This window comes from Pteronotus mesoamericanus, unplaced genomic scaffold (assembly GCF_021234165.1).
Source record: "Pteronotus mesoamericanus isolate MK-2021 breed Mesoamerican mustached bat unplaced genomic scaffold, CSHL_Meso_final contig_130, whole genome shotgun sequence".
NCBI classification, from domain to species: Eukaryota; Metazoa; Chordata; class Mammalia; order Chiroptera; family Mormoopidae; genus Pteronotus; species Pteronotus mesoamericanus.
Genome location: NW_026555060.1, coordinates 21,581,854 through 21,605,818, shown reverse-complemented (window position 1 = coordinate 21,605,818; position 23,965 = coordinate 21,581,854). Strand labels below are relative to the sequence as shown.

At 40.7% G+C, this 23,965-nt stretch overlaps 1 protein-coding gene across 2 annotated transcripts in view; it reads right to left on the bottom strand.

Moving 5' to 3' along the window:
* The window catches only part of RSU1 (Ras suppressor protein 1), a 181,217-nt gene that overhangs the window by 153,047 nt on the left and 4,205 nt on the right, over window positions 1-23,965 (bottom strand). For both annotated transcript variants that reach the window (XM_054593145.1, XM_054593136.1), the window contains exon 3: window positions 4,567-4,617. In XM_054593145.1, coding sequence (XP_054449120.1) covers window positions 4,567-4,617 — 51 coding nt within the window. The remainder of the gene's footprint in view (window positions 1-4,566; window positions 4,618-23,965) is intronic.

The window sequence follows — 23,965 nt, the reverse complement described above, 5'->3', positions numbered from 1 at the left end:
TATATGGGTTTTGCTGTAAGAATAAAATTATTTTTAATATTAAGAAAAGCTTCACATTAAAAACTTAGTGCCCAGAAACTGTTTTATGATAGATGTAGAATGTAATTGATTTTATGTTACACTATTCTTTCCTACACAGTGGTATTTGGTAGGAGAATCAGTATAAATATGCACAAAATTCACATTTTCCTGAGTTTTATGTGGTTATTTTTTAATTACAATGTGGTTACATATATATTTTTTAAATTTTCTTTCACAAGAAAAAAAGTCTCACATATACTTAATAAAAAATACTACAAAAGACAATAAAATCCTTTCAATTTAAAGATATTGGAAGAAAATTTTCTAACTAGAGAAATTAGGCATAATAAACACTGAAAAATGATATGCAAAAATTAATGGATAGTTTTAGGAGCAAAAAAAGAAAAATAACATAGCTCCTTATAGAATGGTCTACTTTAATTATGGTAAACTGCACTATGAAAATGAAAAGAGCAACATGCCCTGTTGAACAGAGCTGAAGAGCTTGCAAAAAATTTCATCTGATGCAATTTTGGTTTTTAATCTTTAGGCACAACACCTGAGGGGAAAAATATCCACCTCAACAGTGACCTCTAGTGGACAAGTATTAAAATGGCTAGCTCCAAAAAAACAAAACTAAACTAAAAATAGGAATACATTTACAAAACTAACACTTCCAAACACCGTAAGACGCAGGGCTCAGATTAAAGAGCAGACTGAAAAAATACTTATCTAACACTGGCTTATAAGGGAGGCTAATGGGGGTGCAGGAGCTGGACAGAGGCAGAGGAAGACAGACTTTGGAATAACTGTTATGTCCCCTTCTTTAGAAACCCAAAGCCAGAACTTAGGTGTATCATCTCAGTCTGTTGGGACTTGGCACAACTCATCACCTACAAATCCATTAATTCACCACTATTAACTGAGTACCTAGTGCATGTTCACCATGCTTTGGGCACTTTTGTGAGGGTGAGGTGGTAAGATACAAAATAGCATCAGACAGGACTCCTCACCTCAAGAAACATATAAAATATGGTTAATTATATGAAGAAATTAGTTAATAATTTGGGACCTTAAATATGTTTATAAAACTAACTTTAAGGAGCACCAGGCCTAGAAGCCATGAGACCTAGAGGGGTAAAAGCTGGCCAACGAGGTTGCGGGGCAGAAGCAGCACCCTTGCCTCCTCACGGTACCAGCCTGCCCTACCTGTGGATGCTCAGGTGTACATGAGCGGTGCCATCCCAGCACATCATTCCTCAGCACATACTGGGAAAGGGCCCGAGTAACTGCAAAGGTGACGTGATACCAATCTCCGGGACATAAGGCAGTTTCTTTAGAACTCTCACTGTCCAGCACTTTTGAAATGAGTCCATGAGTTAGAAACGGAAGTTTGCATGTCTACCCAAGTCCTCGTACTGAGGAAGCCTGAAGAAACCAGAAACTGTCCAGTTCCTACACTGACCATTTCTCCTCAGGCCAGCTTTTCCTCTCAATCATCAACTGCTTCCTTCTACCAAATGCTTTACATAGGTAATAACTGGGAAGCCACTATGTGCTCAGCAAGAATAGGAGATGAAGGAAGACTAGGACATAATCCTGCTTTCAACAAAGCCTAAAATATATTTGGAGACAGAGAAGAAACAAGAAGCAATAAAAGAACAAGGAAATGCAACACTGGTGTGAACAGTCTATGAACACCAGGATTCTGGGGAAGAAAGATTTCAAATTAGCCCAGGGCAGCCAGGGAGTGTGGAGGGGAGGATCAGGGCAAGACCACTGCAGAGTAGAAGGGTGGGGGGCATGGCAGCCTGGAACAGAGCAGGGCTAGGCACGAGAAAGATGATGGGGAAATCTTTCTGCAGCAGCGTGAGGGGAAGAAAAGCCTACTGTAGGATGTGGGGCCAGAACACAGCAGCATGTGGGGATTAGCAAAGTGGGGCAAACAGCGCCTTCTACTGGATGTGTACAGTATTGCAGGGAAGTGGTGTTTGAAGGGATGGCCCGGTAGACTTTACTGAAACCATTCCCATTGGGCAAGGGAGAGCCTCTGGTGGGTTCCCAGATTGTGCCTGCCCAGTCACAGCAGATAGAAAAGGTTCACTTGCTACTCTGCCTCCCTCTTCCTTAACTATGTCCTGGACATGTACATATCTAGGAAACTGGTTGCAGGCAGGGCAATTTTCCACTGACTTCTCAGTTCCAAAACTCATCCACACTGCCCCAATCTGCCAGGTTTAAATTTCAGCAGTGTCACTGTAATAATGATGAAGCTCCAACAGTGATTAGCTTGAGAATTCTAAAATATTTTTAATGAACTATAATTTAGAAAACTTCAATAATTTCTGCTCACAAAGTTTCTTGGAGAATTTGAGGATCATCAGCCCGCTTTCACCTTCCTCATGGCCTCATTTGTATTGCATAGAGCAACGTCAATGTCAAAACCACCAACGGAGAAAGAAGGTTAACTCAATGCCATAGTGTTCAAACGGTCCCAGAGATGCTGACTCAAGTGCATGGAGTCAATTGCTGACCCCAGATCAAGGCCCCAGCATGAGCAAGCCAGTCATTCGTTCCTTAAGTCCACAGTAGAAATGTCAGAGACTGGAATGCTAAGAGGAAAACACAAATACTTTTGCAAGATGAAAGCAGTGCTGAGGGGTTTAGCTTTTGAGTCCCAGTGGTGTTAATGCAGTGTTGTCAGCCAGTCCCTATTAAAAACCACAGAAAGTGAAAGACACTGATTACAATAAAAAGTGACAAGAGGGTGTGTTCGGCCACTTACACATAATGCATATTTATATTGCCATCAAATGGACATATTTACTATAAACACTTGAAAAAACATTGCAAAGTCATTCATTTAAATGCCAGAAAAATAGTAAAAGATGCTAATTTGACCTTAGTGGAACAGACCAGGTGTCACTGACACTACTCAGAGTGGCAGGAAACAGAATTTACTAAGACGATTAATTAGAGTTTACTGGATAAGAGTGTATCAAATGGGGGGAAAAAAGAAAAAAAAAGGAAAGGAAGAAATATGATGTTTGGGTCCATTCACAGTCAACCTCTTTAGAGACATAATTTAACTCCATATTTGTGTCTCTAAATTAATCCCTTATCATATGCCTGGAGAAAGAAATGATCCATCAATCCCTGAAATTTTTATTTTTGTGGACATATAAAAAGAAATAAACAACTACCTGAAAAGACTTTGAAGAACAGATCAATTAATGATATAATAGGAATAAGCATGTTTTGCTTTTTTGCTTAAATGTAAAGTGTTTCACTTTAATGATGATACAGCTCTAACAACGCAAGTTTGGCAATTAAGAAATATTCTTATGAACTATGTGGTATACAACCTCAGGAATTTCTGCTTACAAAATCTGGGGGAACTTAGGGATAATGCCACCCACCCTTCAAAACAAACAGCAAATCCCCTCTGACTGGGATTAGATTCTCAGTGGACAGCAGGACCACTTGCTACAAAAACAATAAAAACGGCAGCATACTACCCGTTATAAAAATGATCACATGTGACTCGCAGCCCTCACTTTCATTCCTGTGGACCCCACTACTCAAATGTGACAATTGTGTCACTCCATCTTTGCCTTACAAATATGTACTTTTTGCTAAAAATGAACTGATCTGCCTGTCTCCTGCACAAGAGGGGTCCTGCCACTCTTAATTCTCAATAATCAACAGCTCTGTGACATTGCTTCGAGCTGTATATAATGCACATACACACATAAATTCATGGCACAAATCCCTCAAGATGACATTCTACTCAATTTCATTGAACTTGGAAAGCTCCCGAACAAATTCTTGCCACATGATTAGAAAATCATTCAAGTCTGCAGGAAATATGGCAAGCACAAAGGAGTGACAGTCAATTAGGAATGAAAAAGGAGAATGGGTCCCTGTCATTAAAATCTTTAAAGCCACAGCTCTGAGAATAAAATGGCCCATATCATTCACATGAGATATTCTTATACAAGCAGGTATTAAATCTACTGCATGTTAACCATACCAGGACACCACCGATGCCTAACAGAAGCCAGACTCAAGAATTTTAAAAATGCAGATTCAAATTTATATAATTTAGGCAATTTTGTGCCCCCCCCCTTATTAAGCAGGGAAATTTTCAAAAGGTAAATCTTCCCTTTTAAAGTGGAGACATAGATGAGAACAAAAAACTCTTATTCTAATTTTTTTGTAACTTTTTTTCATGAAATACTATTGAATGGCCCAGCAGTTCAGGTCACTGAAGCATTTAACATCCATGAATGGGACTATTTCTGGAGAAACAAGGTCATTTTCCTTCTTAAGTTTACACACACTATAGGAAAGAATCCTCAAACTACAGCAAAGGACAAAATATGGGAAGACAATATGCTCATGTATTTTAGTGTCACGAAAACAAATTTTAGTATTCCCCAAATAAACATTTGTCACTAGCGTTTTTAAGGAAACAAGAGTCAGCAGTATCACTACATTACCTACAACTCGGAAACTGTGAAACAAATGATAAATTCAACTCACTTGTTAACTTGTTGTGGCTGAGGACCAGCTGTGTGATGTGGGCTAAGGAGACTGCAAAAGAAAAAAAAAAAAAATCACAGTCAGTTAATGTACCCAAATTATAGCTACATTCTTACAAGGTAAAGTGCTAAATTATTTTCACAGTTGGAAGTGTTACTGCTCACAAAAATAGACTCAAGGATTCATATAACACTGTCTGTTAAATGTTAAACCAAATTAAGAAAAGTCATGCAATTAGCAGTGCAATCAGCACAGCAAGCTAGAGCTAATGAGATTAATGTCGCAGGACCAGACATTACAAGGGCTGGTTAGCTCTGCTTGGAGACCTGGTTTCTGCTGGCCCAGCCTCAGTGATCCATCTCAATAAGCTGCTAGTCAGAGAACCGGCCAAGAGAGCGGAGAGGCACAAAGCCCTCCCCTGAGCTAAAACCAACCATCAGATCAGGACCAAAAACTCACATAACAGAAGAATGGCAGCACCTTACCTCATCTATGTCCACTGTCAACCCCCAAATTCATCTACACATTATCAGATGATCAGAATTAAAAAAAGTTTTCCTCTAAAAAAAAAGCTTCATTGACATTTTAATGTACCTACAGACTGCATGCCAGTTTTCAAACACCATGGAGGTTTAACCTGCTGACCAAGTTAAATTTGCTTAAAGATGGTTTTTCCAACTATATAGAAAAAATTATATACAGATCCACCAAAATAAAAAGGCCCAACACAAAAGGGACCTGCTTTTCGTTTTCTTTTGGGTTACAGAACTTCACTGTGTGATCAGCATGAGACATACATACATCACACACACACACACACACACACACACACACACACACACACAGAGTTTGTTACTGTATCTAAAAAATGTAGTGGAGTTGTTTCCTTAAGGAGGTAAGAAGGCAAAAATTCTTCTCAGGGGTCACAGTGTTAAACCACCCCAGGCTTAGAAGAAAAGGTGTATCACTTCTGACCACAACTGTTGAGTGTTTTTTCTTTTTTCAACCATCACAAAGCTACAGAAGACCTATTTTCCTGCCCTGAACCCCTGAGTTTAAGCTGCTGGCCTGATACTCCATAAACTTTGGGGAATTCTTACAAAGACATGACATGACCGTGACTCAGCCGCCAATGTCAAAACTTAAGACAATAATACATCATTACCATCTAATCCTCAGCCCTCAGATGAGTTTTGCCAAAGGTCCCAATCATTTATAGAAAAAGATCCAGGCCAGAATCCATGTTGCAGGTAGCTGCCAGGTCTCTTCAAGCCACCTTTACTTTAAGTTTCTCTTTTCTCGACTTTAAAACTGTAACAATTGTGAAGCTTGCAGGCCACATTATTTTGTATTATACCCTCCATATGGATTTGTCATGTTTCTTGTTTCGATTCATGTTAAGCATCTTTAATAGGCATATGGAAGAAATGCTGTGTTCTCATTGCGTCCTATCAGGTGGCACACAATTTCCATATGGCTTATCACTGATGACCTTACCTTGATCACTTACATCTGCCAGGCTTATTCACTGTCAATTTATTCCTTTCCCCTTTGAAATTAGTATTTCTGGGGGGGACTTTATATATAAATACCCTCTTCCACATGCATGTCATGGTCTCCAGCATGGGTAATTTTGACCTTTATGGGACATTTGGCAACGTCTGGAAATATATTTGATTCCAACAATTATGGCCACTAAAAAACGTAAACTTTCATAAGTGGCTTGTATTATATTTCTTTTGGATAACACTGATTTAAAGCAGCAGTATCTAGAAAGTAGGGGCCAAGGATGTTGCTAAATATCCTATAATGTAGCCTCCACAAAAGACTCAGCCAGTCCAAAATGTCAACAGTGTTGCTGTTGAGAATCAAAATTTACTCATTTTGTATGGCTCCGTGGTTTCCTAGTGAATGGGTTACAGTCTACCATTATTATGCATGTTGATGGTCAAACTGTCCCATCCCACCTGGCTGCCCAGTCCCTGCGGCTGCCCCATCCCCCTTTGAGTACTTCCTTGCTTCCTGGCACAAGAGAGTCAAGCTCATCCTGTGCTTTTTCTGCCATGGCCCTGGAATCAGCCATTTCTGTAATGGGCTCTAGTTCCTTTTTTGTGGGAAATGTATATATAAGCCAAAAATCTGGGCACTCGATGTGCACACTGCCTTCTAGGGCTCGGTGTTGCCAGCCCTTCTCAGTGGAAGGGCCAGGGTGCCCGTGAACATACACAGACATGCACACACACCCTATATTGCCTTCACTATTTATATTTTTGAAAACCATGAGTTCGCACCAACAAATCCAATTCCAATACAGCATGACCTAGTTCATTCAAGTTTTCTTCCTTCCCATGTTTGTAATTCCCGTCTCTAATAGTGAGAATCCGGCTTCCATTACCTTTAACCTACTAACTTATTTCATCAATACCTCTCTATATAACTGCATAGAATTATCCTACAGCTCTACCCTTCTCTACAGGGAAATACAGAAGTCTGGTACTGATTCTTGGTCAAGATCAGGACGAGTAGGTTAGCAAGAGATATGCAATGTTCTATTTAAAGTTGAAAGTGCCCCAGAAGTTCCCAGGGCCAGCTCGTTTACATTTTAGGGTCATATGAATAGACGGCTTACACCAGGCTACAGGCACATGACCAGTCGGCATAAAAGACACTGCTGGACAGTTTTGACTGGGTTCTCCTGAAACCCACATTGTTCCACATGTCTTAGTTCGTATCTAGAGTTGAAATATACTCTGAGCAGCTACGAATCCACCCTAAGAAATCACCAATGAGCCTTTCAGGCCCCTGAGCCTCACCTGTGTTTTCTCACTCCTGCTAAACCACGTACAAGTAGACTCTGTGGATACTTCTGAGTCCTTTCAACAATCCAATGTAGTAAATGCAGTGAACAAAGTCCCCCCCTACTTCGTCCCACCTGGACACCTTTGCACTCTGCTCAGACGCTCCCTCCTCGTCGGCCTCCACCCTCCTCACCTGCCAGGCCTTGGCCCTTCCCACACAGACGTTCTCCTCACCCCTCTCAGGTTCCCACCCCTCTCTAAGCCACCCCTCTTTTTCTGTCCCACTTAAGGACTTTAGAACTAAACAACTACGGAGGGGGGAAGAAAAAGGGAAAGTAGAAGAGCATTTTTGTGATTTTTTTTAAGTATCACAATAGTGTCTTCTCACATGACATTGAAGATTTTAGACACTGCAGAACATCTAATATGTGTTTACGTATGAGTTAAGATTTTCTTGTCCATCAAATAAAACATTCCCTTATCTCTGTGTTATATAGTCTGATAAAAAAAAAAAAAGTCTCAAAGAACTGCCCTCCTACCTAAGAAAATGAAATGGATCCATCCATAGATGTATCAGTTGAGACTATGATCAGCTTCATGTGGGAACAAACCACAAATAATAAAGGTTACACAAAGCAGGAGTTTCTCTCTCTCATACAGAGGCAATCCCGGAGTTCCCGGTATCTTGTTGCGCAACCACTGCAGTGCATGGATCCCACCTCATGGTCCACTCGGCTACCTGAGCTGAGCCATCATGTGTGTACTCCCTTCAGAATACAGAAAGAAAAAAAAAAAACCTTTCCTCCTTTCAGAAACTTCTAAGAAGTTGCACAGGGCACTTCCACTTATAAGCAATTAATCAAAATTTTGTTAATACAGTCCTGCCTAGCTGCAAGGAAAGTAGAGATATGCAGTCTATATTCCAGATGACCATGTGCCGGCTAAAATTAGGGGTTTTATTACTGAGAGAGGTTGGGCAAACTACAACTAGCAACCTCATACATCAGCAGACCACTCCATTTAAGTGTCACAGAAATCAACTGTGATCACAAAAGAGACCTGACAATCCTATATACTCCTGCCTTATTTTTTCCTAAAATACCACAGGTAACTAATTAAAAAGAAAAGAAATTTTGCTCTTCTAGCTAACATTCACAATAGAAGATTTAATTAGGGAAAGCTGCTTCTTTTCAATCATTTTGCTGTGTCATTTCTACAAGCATTTAGCAAGAAAGAGTTAAAATTTTTAAGTTATTTTTTGTTTGTTTTTTTTTACTAGAGAACAGAAACCCAGTTGTTGCTTCAGCAGGTCACATCACTAGAAGGTATTTTTATCTTTCACACTATTGTTACAGGGCCACATGCTAAAGTAGGTAAGAGGAAGGAAAACTAGAGGAGAAGAGAAAGAATTAATTTAAAAAACAAACTTGGAGGAAATATTTAGGGCAACAAAAGACTCTGGGCTGGGTCTCCAAGGGGAGAAGTAAGGTTGAACAGATTCAAAATCACAGAACCAATCCCAAAGCACGGCACAAAGACCCAGCAGCCGGCGGTATCCACACAAGCTGCCATCCCCTCCCACTTGGCAATGGTGAGTTCACAGTGAGTCTCATATGCAAACTGCATTCTTAAAAAAGAAGGGAGGAGCGTTTTCTTAATCCATTGAGGCTTTGCTTGCCGACAACTGTCATTTTGGTTCAAATAAACTCATACAAATTCTTTTAAAAAAAGAAAAAAGGGGGGGGGGTTATACCAAGACAGAATAAATTATTTTAAAGTACAAAAAACACTCTCGTCAAACATGCTGGGAAAATGGACTCAGGCTGTATCCACTGCCCTGCCTTGGTCACCTGAACCATCTGCTGGGAGACCTTCCACTGTGTAAACAACACACTCTGATGGTCTTGCTGGCCATGAACTGTCAAGAATGAGCACCGCCAGAACAGTGAGAACTGTTATTAAAATTCCTAGAGCAATATTAAACTATTCTTTGCCTAGCCACTTTCAAAGTAGAGTATACTTCAAAAGTCAACTAAATAACTAAGATGTACGTTGACATACACAGTTAAGTGGTTCCGAGCCTTGGCTATCACTCTGTCTCAGCCTTTAGAAACGGGATGTGGGTGAATGCTGTATCAGACCAAAATGAATGGGGGGAAACAAAATCACTGGGAGGGAGGTGTTTGTGAGAAAAGGGGCGGTGAGGTTGTTGACACTGTGTATATGATTTATGATCATTTGCTATCGAGACAAAAAGGAAATCAGTAGGAAAATGCTCAAAAAGGACCTGGTTTGTTCAAAAATTTCACAAGAAAGACCATCAAGGATTCACTGACTGGGTATTCACTGAGCACAGAGAGCGTCAAATCTCTGTTTTGGAGGTCCTTATAGAAGTACTGTTGACCATACATCCTGGTTAGCCTGGGACAGTCTTGGATTGTGCCTGTTGTTCCTCTCAATGGCACCCTGCTTTGGATAACAAATTACAGTCACTCCTTTTAGGAAACATAGAACATGCACCAAAATCCTAAAATGCGAGGTATAAAAGGATCGTGGACAAAAGAGAAATGTATCAGCAAGGATAATGGCAGTTCCGAAGGAAATGTTACTTATTGTGGGATGGATAACACATCCAAAAATGCTATAAGGCAGAGGTATACCAGGCACTGAAACTACACTTGGGAGACATGGAAATTGGAGGTTATGGAAGCAACCCCGGCTTCCATATCTGAGCTAAGAGATGGAAAACAGGGAAGGTACAGCACTGGAGGTGGCAGCCAATATTTTAATGAAATAAAATCAGAAAAAAATCAAAGGACTAACTAAACACTTCTAGAAAAAGGATCACCTTTTCTAGATAACACATGGAGCAAGCTGTTATTATTTAAAATACTTTTTTGATGCTTCTTCAGCATAAAGTAGGCAGCATAGGAAGAGAAAAATAAGCATGATGAAATCCACAGCCCCCTAAGATGAAATTATAGACTTGCTTTCAAAATAACCCAACATATCACAAAGATGTGGCACACTGGAAATTGTCTCTACAGTTTCATTTTGGCAAATTAGAAAGCAAATTATTCCTCGGGTAGCACTTCAGAGAGGGTAGAAAGTTCTGGCTTTACAGCATGACATTTACATCCAGAGGAAAAAACATGGCTAGGTTGACACTAGGGGAATGAGACTTGAAAAAAACACACAAAGTGATAGGAGGCTGGAAAGTTTCTGCAATCTTGTCACAGGTTGAAACTGGCCACCTTCGGGTTGCAAATGAAAGGCTCTACAACTTTGGTCATAGAAACTGGACCGCAACCACCAGTTCACTTCACAGACCACGTTCTGCATTGACGCAATCACGAAAACACTGCTGTCACCAGGAGGCAAGTGGCTGACCCCTTCTCGATAGCTCCTGTGGTCTCAAATTGGGCTGTTTGAAGAACCACCATATCCCCAGGGGGTATTCAAAGAGAGCCACCTTGTTTGACAGGTCCAGGGGACACCATTCAAATTCTGCCCTACCCCACCAATTACCCTGCCAATAGTATTGTATGTTAATTCATTTCCTCCCAAAGTTGTAAACAAAAAGAGAATTAATTTGAACTTAAAATGAAGGATGGCCCAAATGGCTTTTCCATTTTGGCTCCCTAGTAGGTTAGACACAGCAACAGCCCTAAATAACCCCGAGGCACAGACTCCACAGGGATGTGGGAGGCGACCGGATGTCAGCGCCAGGAAGCACTGCTGACCAATTTGGGTTTTGCATGTCCACGACGCATGATTAAAACGCCTGCCCATGTCACATGGCTGAAGTTATTTCACCCTTGGTAGCAGGATATAGATTCAGATCTTCTTAAATATGCAGGTTCTGACAATATATTAAAGTGCAGACAGACAATAAAACGTTTGGTACCCAGATATAATACAAATATCATATTCATCAACACGCTCAGGATCAGATAAACATTTCTTTCAAATTCTCTTCATAACTTAAAACCTCAAAAACAAAATCACTATAGTATGAAAGCCTTCCTTTACTTCACAACTAATTATTTTGGAGAGTTGGAAACTCTTTAGTAGCAAGTTTTCAAAATTGATTACTTAACTGAATTCTATATACAGATTAAGGATCTATCAACCATAATTAATTGCTCTTTCACTCAACAGAAAGCAATTTATCTTATGCAACCATGGCGGGGGGAGGGGGAGCGGAGGTGGGGGAATGATACTTCTTTCTATATGTAAATAAGAACAGAGAATTCATATGTGAGAACCTCCCATGACCTGGTCATTGATGGGGGGCTTTGCATCATTTGGGACATTAAGTTAAAAGACAGACCCAAGGTACTGTGTTATTAACAGTGTGCAGCCCATGTCATCTCCAGCCAAACACGTCACTTTACGTAGTCTCTCCTTCAGGACAAGAGACAAAGACAAAATGCATTTCTGAAGCTACCTGGGAAAATTAAAGTGAAAAACATAGTAAGCTACCTGAGATGCGCAGTCTTTAAGTGCTCATGAGGTTTACGTAGGGCAGATTTATCAAATACTCCATAAATTATGACCATTTTGCAAGACCGCACTTGGCTGGTTCATGAGAGGGGTAGAACATGAGCGAAGCACACGTAGTGCCCTCAACAAGCTTACGCTGTAATACAGCTGCCCCCTTACCTGCGGTTCCACTTTCCAGTTTCAGTTACTCACGATCAAATGCAGTCTGAAGTAGTAAACGGAACATTCCAGAAATAAACAGTTCATAAGTTTTAAACTGCCCACCACTGAGTTGCATGAAATCTAGAGAGTTCCTTTCTGTCCTGCTAGGGACACGAATCGCCCCTTGGGCCAGCGTCTCCATGCTGTGGACGCTCCTGTCTTTTAGTCACTTAGCAGCTGTCTCTGTTACCTGACGACTGCTTCGGTATCGCAGTGCTGTGCTCCAAGTAACCCGACTTTACTTAATAATGACCACGAATAATGGTAACTGCAATTCAGAAACACCAAAAAGAAGACCTACAGTGCTTCAAGGGAAGAAGTGAGTAAACTCTTTTTGAGATCCCATTCACGTAACTTTTATTGCAGTTGTTATGACTGTTGTTATGAGATATCGTTGTTAATTTCCTACTGTGCCAAATTATTCAACTTTATCATGGGCATAAGTGTATGGGGGAAAATATCGTATAAAAGGGTCCAGTACTATCAGTGTTTCAAGAATCTGCTGGGTCTTGGAATGTATCCTCTGCAAGTAAGGGGTGACTACTGCACATCACAGGCAAAGAATTATTTTTCTTCATATATAATGATTTTTTCCCATTGGCAAAATGGAAAAAACATGCTGCTTCTCAAATAAAGGATGATGTCAGTAGTATCCAGTAACAGAGTAGGTACTCAATAAACAATGGTTATGATACCCCTCTCATGAACCAGCCAAGTGCAGTCTTGCAAAATGGTAATGAGAAAATTTTCATTTTTTTCATTTGTTCAGCTGACACACACACAGGCTGCTGTGAAGATCTCATTGTGGGAACTCTGCGGGGCAGGAGGTTGCCCAGAAAGAGTCTAATGCTCTTTGGGGTGAGGCATGGAGGCAAGGGTTTGCAGGTGCCATCAAAGTGATCCATTTGCTGGATCTGGGGAAGCGGCGGGAGCAGTATTGTGGGGAGAGACATCACACCAGCAGGAAATCTAGGGAGACCCTGTAGCTGGTCAGAAAAAAAAAGTCCCAGTTCTGAGCTGGGGGCAGCTGAGGAGTTGTCTGTCGGTCCCGGAGACCAGTTGCGGAGACCAGTTGCGTAAGACTGGAGAGGGGAGCACCTGGCGGTCAGGGGAAGGGGTGACATGGGGAGAGAAGCTCAAAGCCCGGGGTAAAAACCATGAACTGCCCATGAGACCAGATCGTGGGTGCGGGTGAGGACAGGTGGCACAGGGGTTCTCAAGTACTGTATTTAGTGGCTGCTGAAGGACTCCAGCTCTCGGAGCTCCGAGAACCACCTCCTGCGTAGACAGCAGTCTTGTGGTTCCATTCTTCCTGCGCCTGAAGGGGGCGTGCCTTTACAGGGAACCGCAGGCTTGTTGAGGTGAGAGGTATGGAGGGAGGCAGGGGTGGAGGCTGCTCAAGGAGAGAAATGAGGGTCAGAGAGAAATGCCTACCACCAGACCACAGGACAAACAATGCCTGTGCCCACCAGCTGCCTCATTCATCTCCAGAAATACGTGGAAGTTGAGGATGCACTGTACTGTCTGAAAAGCCAAGCACGCTCATTTGACACTACCCATGTCCTCACTTGTGGAGAACAAAGAATTTATAGACTAATACACCTTGTATCTTTTGGATACCTTAAAAATGCCATACTATTGGGCCATTTGTGGATATTGGTTTGCTATACTTGTTTGGCCAGTAAAAAGAAGGGTCAGCATGAATCAGCTTCTTGTTTGAAAATAGCTTTTAGAGAATTCTCTGCCCACTAGCTCTGAAACCAAGTTACTCAATCTCTGTGCCTCAGTTTTATCATTTAAAATTGCAAGAGAGATGGTTAAAAGCAGTACTATCTTGGAGGGTTATTACAAGCAGTCAATGAGGTAACAGTTTTGACAACTGTGCCAGCATGTTTTAAGAATTTGGTAAACATTACCTAGTAATGGTGTTACCTTATTTTAATGTCTTTAATTCTAAAGAGTGGCTATGAAGTGCCCAGCATGACATATTGATGTAGCAGGCATCACATAAATATTAGTTCTTTCTTATCTCTTTTTTTAAATTTGTTTCATAGAATCAATCATTGATTTCAGACTTTCATCTTTAAAACAAGGAATCTGTGCTCTAGAGAATCCAGTGATTTTTATCAAGGTCGCAGGATTACAATTTGTGTCTCAGGCTTTGCTCTGAGTCACTTTATGTAACTGTCTCATTTCATTCAAAATAGAAAGAAATTTTCCCATTCAGGTTTATACTCATTTTGTTATGACAGGAAATCCCACCACCTTGAAAAATATCCAATGAAAGATTCCAGAAATAAACAGTTCATAAGCTTTAAATTGTCTGCTGTTCGGAGTCTTGTGACGAAAACTCCTGCCATCTCCCTCCATCCTACCCTGGACCTGGGTCATCTCTTTGTCCCTTGTCTCCATGCTGCAGACGCTGCCTGTCTGTCAGTCACCGAGTAGTTGCTGTCATCACGTCTACTGTTGCAGTATCTCAGTGCTTGTGTTCTCGTAACTGTTCATTTACTTAATGCCCCAAAGCACAGGAGTAGTGATGCTGGCAATTTGGATACACAGATACCAGAGAGAATATTCCACCCACGTATGAATGTTATTTTCCCATTTTGGAAAGAAAAACCTGAAGATTTAGAATCTGGAAACCTTGGCTGCAGTCTCAGTTCTGTTTCTGTCATCTGTGGAACCTGGGAAAAATCACTTTACCTCTCTGGGTCACAGAGTTCCCTCACCTGTAAATGAGGAGCTTGATGTTTTGATTTCTACGGTTCTATAACTGATTTCTAAAAATACACCTATTTTATGTTACACAAATAAAATAGTTTATGAAAGAAAAATTAGTCAATACAGACAACCCAGAGGAGGAGGGGGAGGGGGAGGAGGAGGAGGAGGAGGAGTGGGAGGGGGGTAGGCAGACACAGAACAAAACTGACTCTGAACCTTGAAGATTTTACTAACCCTGGAAAAACTTTCAAACATTACCCTTTTAATGGGACTTTCAAATCAGCTTACCTCCTTTTATAGCACTAATATTCTATAATGTGTCATGGTGTTTTATTGCCTCCCTTACTATAGTAGTCTCCCTTACGCACAGAGGACGTGTTCCAAGACCCCCAGTGGATGCCTGTAACCACAGATAGCACTGAACCCTATACACACTATGTTTTTTCCCATACATACACACCTACAACAAAGTTTAGTTTATAAATTAGGTGCAGAAGAGATTAACAACAATAATAGTAAAACAGAGCTAATTGTAACAACATACTATAATAAAAGTTACATGATGAATATGTGTTATATGTCTCTCAAAATATCTTATCAAATGTATTCTCACCTTTTCACTTACAGGAAGAACTCAGGGCTTCTCTCTGGTACCTGTATATCTAAATTGCCAGCATCACTACTCCTGTGCTTTGGGGCATTAAGTAAATGAACAGTTACGAGAACACAAGCACTGAGATACTGCAACAGTAGACGTGATGACAGCAACTACTCGGTGACTGACAGACAGGCAGCGTCTGCAGCATGGAGACAAGGGACAAAGAGATGACTGAGGTCCAGGGTAGGATGGAGGGAGATGACAGGAGTTTTCATCACAAAACTCGGAACAGCAGACAATTTAAAGCTTATGAACTGTTTATTTCTGGACTCTTTCATTGAATATTTTTGGACCAAGGATGACCACAGGTAACTGAAACCACAGCAAATGAAACAACAGATAAAGCGGGACTACTACGCGTTTCAAATATATCCCTCATTTTGGCGACTCTTCCCCTCCACTTAAAAAAGGATGTAAGACCATACTCCACTACCCAACAATTCTCCTAGGTCTACAACCAACAGGGAATATACGTGTTCACTAAAAAGGCATGCATTCTTATGTTCATAGCAGCACTACCCGTAACAGCCCTAGTCAAGAAATGACCCACATGTCCATCCGCAGCGTATCAATGAACACCTGATAGTCACTCACTGTATCTACAAACGACTTCACAACATGAATGAATCTCATGAACACAATGCTGAACAAGAGAGACACTCAACACTGCACACTGTATAGTCCTTTGTTTTAATGATACATAAAGACAGGGAAAACTAATCTATACTTTCAGAATCAGGACAGTCACTGAGGGGACAGTGAGTGGGAAGTGCAGGGGCCCTGAGTGCTGATCATGTCCTGTTTCTTGGTCTGAAAATACATCAGGCTCTACTGTTACATACACGCTTATCTATACGAGTACCTCAGTAAAGTTTTTTTGAAGATTATTTTTAAAGTATATGTAAGTGTTTTGAAAAGAGGGTTCCTATGTCCTCAGCCAATTGGCAGGAGCATGGGCGGGTCCACTTCTGTGGACATCCATGAACGCATTCCTAAATCCATACAGAATCATTAGCCCATACAGGCAGGTGCCATGTCTGCCAGAATGGGCCCGGTTTGCCAGTAGGCACTCAGTGTACACTTGCTGAACTAGCTGTTTTATCTCTGTATGTGCATGAGCCTGTCAAAAACATCCGTGACATAAATAAGGCAGGGTAGCATAAGCTAAGAACACAGCTTCTGAAGTCTGACTGCCTGGGTGCCAATCCTGGCTCTGCTACTTACTAGCTGTGTCACTTGGAGCAAGTTACGTAAGTTCTAGAAATCTGTTTCCTCAGGTAAAATCCGAAAGATGAGGAGGAGGATAATCATAATGAAACTGTGAGGTGTCAAAGAAATAACCCGTAAGGAGAGCTTGGTACAATGTCTGGCAAATGGCAAGCAAGTGTGTTTGTTTTGTGCATGTGTGCGTGTTCTCTCCACATGTATATGGCATTTTAACTATTATTACCTATTTGTTTTATCCTTCTAATAAAAAATGCATAACTTGTACAATACAAATATATAACAGGTTAAAAAGGTATCTTTCACACATCCTGAAGACTTAAATATTTACAGGTCTAAAAACACCAACTAGCATAGGAACATTTGCAAAACAATCTTTTTGCATACTTAGGTTACAGACCATACCAAATTCTGGTCTGCACTGTGCCTTAAAAGAACCAAGAGACCAAGACCCCTTCCAGTTTACTATGTGGTCTGATAATATGTCTTTCGTTTGGCCCAGTCTACCCTTAAAATTGTGGCCTATCATATTTTGCCATGTATAACGCGCTCCCATCATACTGTGTACCCATGTTTGGTGCACATTACACATGGGGCTATTATGCCCATTATTTTACTCATGATACGTAATCATTATACCCAAGTATAATGTGCACCCTTATTTTTCCCTCAAAAGATTGGGCAAAAAAGTGTGCATTGTACACGGCAAAATACGGTAATGACTCCAGAGCAATAATTAACAGATGTGCAGAAAAATATATTAAATGAAAAGGCTCTTTATGAAGTAAAAGTAAATTAAAACTAATGGTACCATTTCGTGTAATTCAGGTGTACTCTGCTATATGACCCATATTTCTCAAACACAATCATCTCCTGCACCACACTTCATAAAGTGTTTTGAGCTAATGTTCTAAGTTTGAAAATAGAAAAAGTAAATTAATGTAAAGTGTGAAGATATCTCGTATCTGATCATTAAATTCAGTTACGATTAATGATATTTTAGAAAACCATAAGGAAAAGGGGAGGGGGCACAGTTAATGTTGGCCAGGTGGATAGTAAGTTGTTTCTAGTGCTTTCCTCCACAGTTAAAGCTCTGCAACAATATGATAAACCTCCATGTCCAGGCTGCAGGTTTTCCAAATAATGCATTTTATTTGCCCCCTGTTTTCAAGAATTCTGAAAGCAAATGTCTTGAGGTAAGGGCTGCTGGCCAGGCAGCCCCGAAAATCCCACTCCTGAACATCTGAGCCAGGCCCCTGTTACACCTCAGGGGTGGGACTCCGCACAGTTATTACAGAACAAAGGGGTCAGATACACTTAAGTGTGACCTCTGATTCTGCCGCGAACTGTGTGATGCTGGAACTTACATACTCAAAATAAATTTTTGCTTGCTCATCCATAAAACACTGCACCAAAGGATGATGTTTTGAGTGTGAGGAGCTCTTACCCCAGTGTAAGCACTCAAGCATGAACCACTCAGAACCTTTAAGGTAGATGTGATGGGCTTAACTGTGGCTCCTTAAGATTCCTAAGTTGAAGTTCTAACCCCTAGGATCTCAGAATGTCACTATATTTGGAGAAAGGACCTTTAAACAAGTGATCGAGTTAAAATGTGGCCATTAAGATGAGCCATAACCCAAACTGACTAGAATCCTTATAAGACTAGGAAAGCGGACACAGAGAGAGACACCAGGGGCATGCTCAGAGGGAAGACTGTGTGAGGACACAGCAAGAAGGCGCCATCTGCAAGCCAAGGAGAGGCCTCAGGAGAACCCCTCCCTGCCTGCACCTTGATCTTGGAATTCCGGCCTTTCAAACTGTGAGAAACAAGTGTCTGCTGTTTAAGTCCCCAAGTCTGAGGTATTGTGTGCATGGCAGCCTAGCAAACTAATAAAGTAAATATACTATCATGTCTTTTTGGTTTTACCAACATCTCAAGTCTAAAATACTCTTTCACACTCTTTAAACAGAACACATTGATGAAATATGCCTGAAGGGGAAACGGCAAATCCCATTTACCCCGTCTTTAATTGGGAAACTCACCAATTGATCAGCACCTCTCTATTTGGAAGTCCCTGGACCTGCAGCAGAGGCTTCAGGCCCACACTGAAGTTATGAAATACCCCGACATTAAAGATGTTTTGGATCAGACAGGCGGTGGGCTTAAAGTACCATAAAAGAGAATATATCTCTTTACCTGAAGAAAGCGGCATGACCAGAACAAGGAAGCAACTGCCCAGGCAGGAGTGAATGACAGTTGAGTGTGGACTGAGGAAGCCCAAGAAAACTGCAGGGGTTCAACACTGACCCCTGCTGGCCATGCACTTGATATACATGGACTGTTCCTGGACTACACTCTCTTCTTATTTATTTATTTATTTATTTATTTTACTGATGTGACATTGATTTCTAAGTTCATATACTGGTAGGTTTCAAGTGTACATTTCTATGATACTAGATCTGTATACGGCACTGTGTGCCTACCACCTAAAGTCGAACCATCTTCCAACACCATGTATTAGGTGCCCCCTCTATCCACCCCCACTCTATCCCCTTCCCTCTCACAACCAGCATGCTGCTGTCTGCGACAATGAGTTTCAGTTTTATAGCCCGCATATGAGTGAAATCATATGGTTCTCAGCTTTTACTGACTGATTTCACTTAGCATACTATTCTCAAGGTCCATCCATGTTGTCGAAAACAGCGGTATTATACCGCAGAGTTACAGTAATCAGAACAGCATGGTATTGGCAGAAAAATAAACACAGATCAATGGATCAAAAAACAGATCAATGGAACAAAACTGAGAGCCCAGATATAAAACCACATGTATGTGGGCAGATAATTTTTAATAAAGGAGCCAGAAATGCACAATGGAGAAAAGAAAGCCTGTTTTCTGATCATTAGTGACACTGAGCACCTTTTTATATGTCTATTGGCTACCTGTATGTCCTCTTTGGAGTAGTGTCTATTCAGGTCCTTTGACTGTTTTTTTAATTGGACTGTTTGTGTTTGTGGGGGAGGGGTTGAGTTTTATGTTCTTTGTAAATTTTGGCTGTTAGCCCCTTATCAGATTATCAGTGAATGCTCTCCCATTCAGTGGTCTTTTTGTTGTTTCCTTTGCTGTGCAAAAAACTTTTTATTTTGATGCAGTCCCATTTATTTAATATTTCTTTTGTTTCCCTTGCCTCAGGAGATATATTAGAAAAAATATTGCTATGAGCAATGTCCAAGATTTTATTGCCTATGTTTTCTTCTAGGATTTTTATGGTTCCAGGTCTAACATTTAAGTATTTAATCTATTTTGAATTCATTCTTGTATGTGATGCAAGAAAGTGGTCCAGTTTCATTTTTATGCACTTCTGTCCAATTTTCCCAACACTTCACACAAGTCAGAATGGCCATCATCAATAGATCAACAAACAACAAGTGCTGGTGAGAATGTGGAGAAAGGGAACACTTTTACACAGTTGGTGGGAATGCAGACTGGTGCAGCCACTGTGGAATGCAGTATGGAGGTACCTCAAAAAAAATTAAAAACTGGAACTGCCTTATGACCCAGCAATTCCACTTTTGGGAATTTATCCAAAGAAACCCAAAACACTAATTCAAAAGAACATAGGCACTCTTCTGTTCACTGCAGTGTTATTTACAATCGCCAAGATATGTAAGTAGACCAAGTGTCCATCGGTAGACAATTGGATAAAACAACTATGAGATATTTATACGATAGAATATTACTCAGCCATAAAAAAGAAAATTTTATCATTTGTGACAGGATGGATGGATCTGGAGAACATTATGCTAAGTGAAATAAGCCAGTCTGAGAAAGACAAATACCATGATTTTACTCTTATATGGAATCTAATGAGCAAAGTGAACTAACAAGCAAAATAGAGACAGACTCATAGACGGAGAATAGGCTGACAGCTCTGGGGAGAGGTCAGAGGGTGGAGGGATTGAGGGAAAAGGAGAAAGTGCTCACGGACATGGACAGCAGTGTGGGGACTGCAGTGCGGGGGGTCGGGAGGGTAACAGTATAAGAGGGATAAACAGTAATGGAAAGAATACAATAAATTTAATTTTTAATTTTAAAAAAGAGAAAAGCCTCTTCAATAAATGGTGCTGGGAAAATTGTAAAGTCACATTGTTATGCCCTTAAAAAATAAAAAAACAAATCAACCTGCACACTTACTATTCAATGAAGCAACAGACCTTTATGTGATGTGAAGAAATCAACTCTAGTTTTTGCTTTGTAATAGTAGATCTCATGTGTCTACATCAGATTTCTTTAAATCGAGTTCATGTAGATTTATGAAAAAAGGATCGAGGATCTGGCTTTCCATTATTATCCATATCAACTCTGGAACTGAATATCACAATTCAAAGCTCGCTATAATGACAAAGCAAAAGGTGTTATGGTTTCTTACGATAAAAATCTAACTACTTCTGATCCATTTAATAGCTTACAGTTTTCTTAATATAGCAAGTATTAATTTATCATTGGATAACTTAAAGATTTAACAGGGAGGAAACTTCCAAAGACTCAGCTTAGATAGTACCCATCACAAAAACAAAAAACATTCAATAGCTATTGAATGACATATGGTATCTTATTAGTTGAAAAATTGCCAACATATGCCTGAGTTCTGTTTGTCATTCTCAAGAGATACAAGCACCCTACAACTAAAATCCTGTAAAAAATGCTGCTGTCCCCCCAGCCACCTCCCACGCTGTCCATGGCTCTGAACAGTGGCCGGGTGTGTGAGGCCACTGTTGGCGCTCCGGACGCCATCCCTGAAGGGCACTGACACGCCCATCTACCTTCTCCTGGGGAAACCTCCACCACGTGAGGAATGAGGCACTGGGCGCCCAGGCAAGATGAAAACTGTCAGACAAGCAGGTGAAGACCATGGGAGAAGCACCATGACCTAGAATTCCAAAAACCGTATATTCTACCCAATCGTAGATAAAACAGAGTTGAAAATATAATAGCGAATAGTAAGACTAGTATGTGCCGTGAGAGACTGAATATTTGTGTTTCCCCCTAAAATTCATATACTGAAACCTAACTCCATTTTGTGATGGTGGTAAGAGGTTGGACATTGGGAGGTGATGAAGTCTTGAGGGTGGAGCCCTCCCCCCACCCACAATGGATGAGTGATTGGGGCCCTAACAAAAGACTCCAAAGAGATCCCCTGTCCAATTTACCATGTGAGGACACGGTGAGATGACCATCTCTGAAACAGGAAATGGATCCACATTAGACACTGAATCTGCCCATGCCTTGACCTTACACTTTCAGGGTCCAGAAACACAGGCCACCCAGCCTAATTCCATCACAGCAGCCCAAATGAATGACCTGAGACATGCTAGGTGTTATACCACACACTTTCTAAATGACGTCTCAGAGCAATTCTATGAGGTAGCTGCTCTTCCGGTTTCCATTTTACAGATGAGAAACCTGAAGCACAGAGAGGGTAAGTGACTTGTCCAAGGTTAGCCCACTAGTAACAAAAGAGGTCACAGATGACTAGCAGTGAAATGTCACATGACTGAAAAACTGTAAAAGGTTATTCATTATTAGTTCAGTTACACCAAAGAGGTCACAATTTTTCTTTATTTTTATTTCCTACCTGGATGAAACATTTTCAGATTTTTACTCTGCTCTAAAATCAAAAATTGAAGAAACTGAAGATTAAACAGTTCTATCATGTACCGGACGGTTGTAAACTGCTCTCTCTGGAAAGTGAGGGAGAAGCCTGTGGCAGGGAGACAGAGGCCATGTTCCCTCACCTGTGCTACATTTTCCACCCTAGCTCACCTGAACTCTTCACTAAAGCAACAGCATCCTTCTTCAATCCACTTTGCCTAAGCACAATGCCAAGTACAGAGATAACAGAAGCCAGCACACTGGCCCAAAAGCCACTTAAACCAGGCTGCATGTCATGGTGGGGGAGCTCTTCAGAGGAGGTGACACAAGAATGGAGTCATGTGGATGGGTAAGTCATTCTTTGTTTAATAAGCATTAAGTGACAAGGGAGGGAGGAGTTGGCCGGAGAGAGAAAAGGGCTTCCCAGGCCAAGATACAGCAGGTTTCAAAACACAAAAGCAATTCATGAGATTCCAGATATGAGTGAAATCCTATGGTATTTGTCTTTCTCTGACTGGCTCATTTCACTCAGCATGTTTTCTAGGTCCATCCATGCTGTCGCAAAGGGTAAAATTTTCTTCCTTTTTACAGCTGAGTAGTATTGCATTATATAAATCTCCCATGATAAACAAACAACTAACAAGCAAAATAGAGACTCACAGAGCAGGATGACAGCTAGTTGGGAGGGGGAGGTTAGAGGGTGAAGGAAAAGAGCAAAACAGAAAAAGGACTCACGCGCACGAACACCACCACGGTGACTGCAGGGGGGAAGGGAGTACAAGGGGGTTAAATGATAATTTAAAAAAATAAATAAATAAAAGAATTAGGAAAAAACACAAAGGTGAGCATATACAGGCAACTTAAAGAGGTAAAACTGATCGCAATAAAGCAAGGCACAATCTTTTTGCTGCTGGAGGGTCTTTGCCTTCAATTTATAAAACATGCACCATCTGTGAAGTACAATAAAATGAGGTATGTCTGTAACTGATAATTCCTAACAGAGGTGGCTTGTTCCAGGTTTAACAAGGCTTTGGAAACAATGGCCCTTCCAGATAACAACGGATGAGTACTTTTGTGGATTATTTTGTAGGAGCTTTAGAAAGACCACTTTTTCTGAAGCAGGTTATTTTTCTTTAAGATTGATCTGAAAGATATTTTAGTCTAACCTGAAAAGAACTGATAAAGGCCTAAACACCCAGAAGGCAATAAACTTGAAGAGATTAAAACGTCACAAAAAAACTTAAGTAAAAGAAATAAGAAAAGTCTTCCAGGCTACTGATAGGATTCTTGACTCCAGGAAGCTGATTACAGGACCCTTTAAAAGTAACTTTATCATCCAGGTGAAGACAGCTGCTGTATGGAAGAGAGTTTCTGCAGTAAAATTTCTTTAATAAAAAGAATAAAATCAGTGTCATTGTTCCTGGAAGCTTTAAGGAGAACGTGTGTGCAGATTACATGCTATATAGAAAAAAACAAAAACAAAAATTAAAGGATAATTTAAAAATATAACAGCAATCTAAATCTATAAGTATCCTAGACCAAAGTGTCAAACCCTCCAGGTCCTAATGAGCCACATAAAAACACAGGACACAAATGCCTCTCTCAGGGTAATTAACCACGATATTCTTGGTTCAG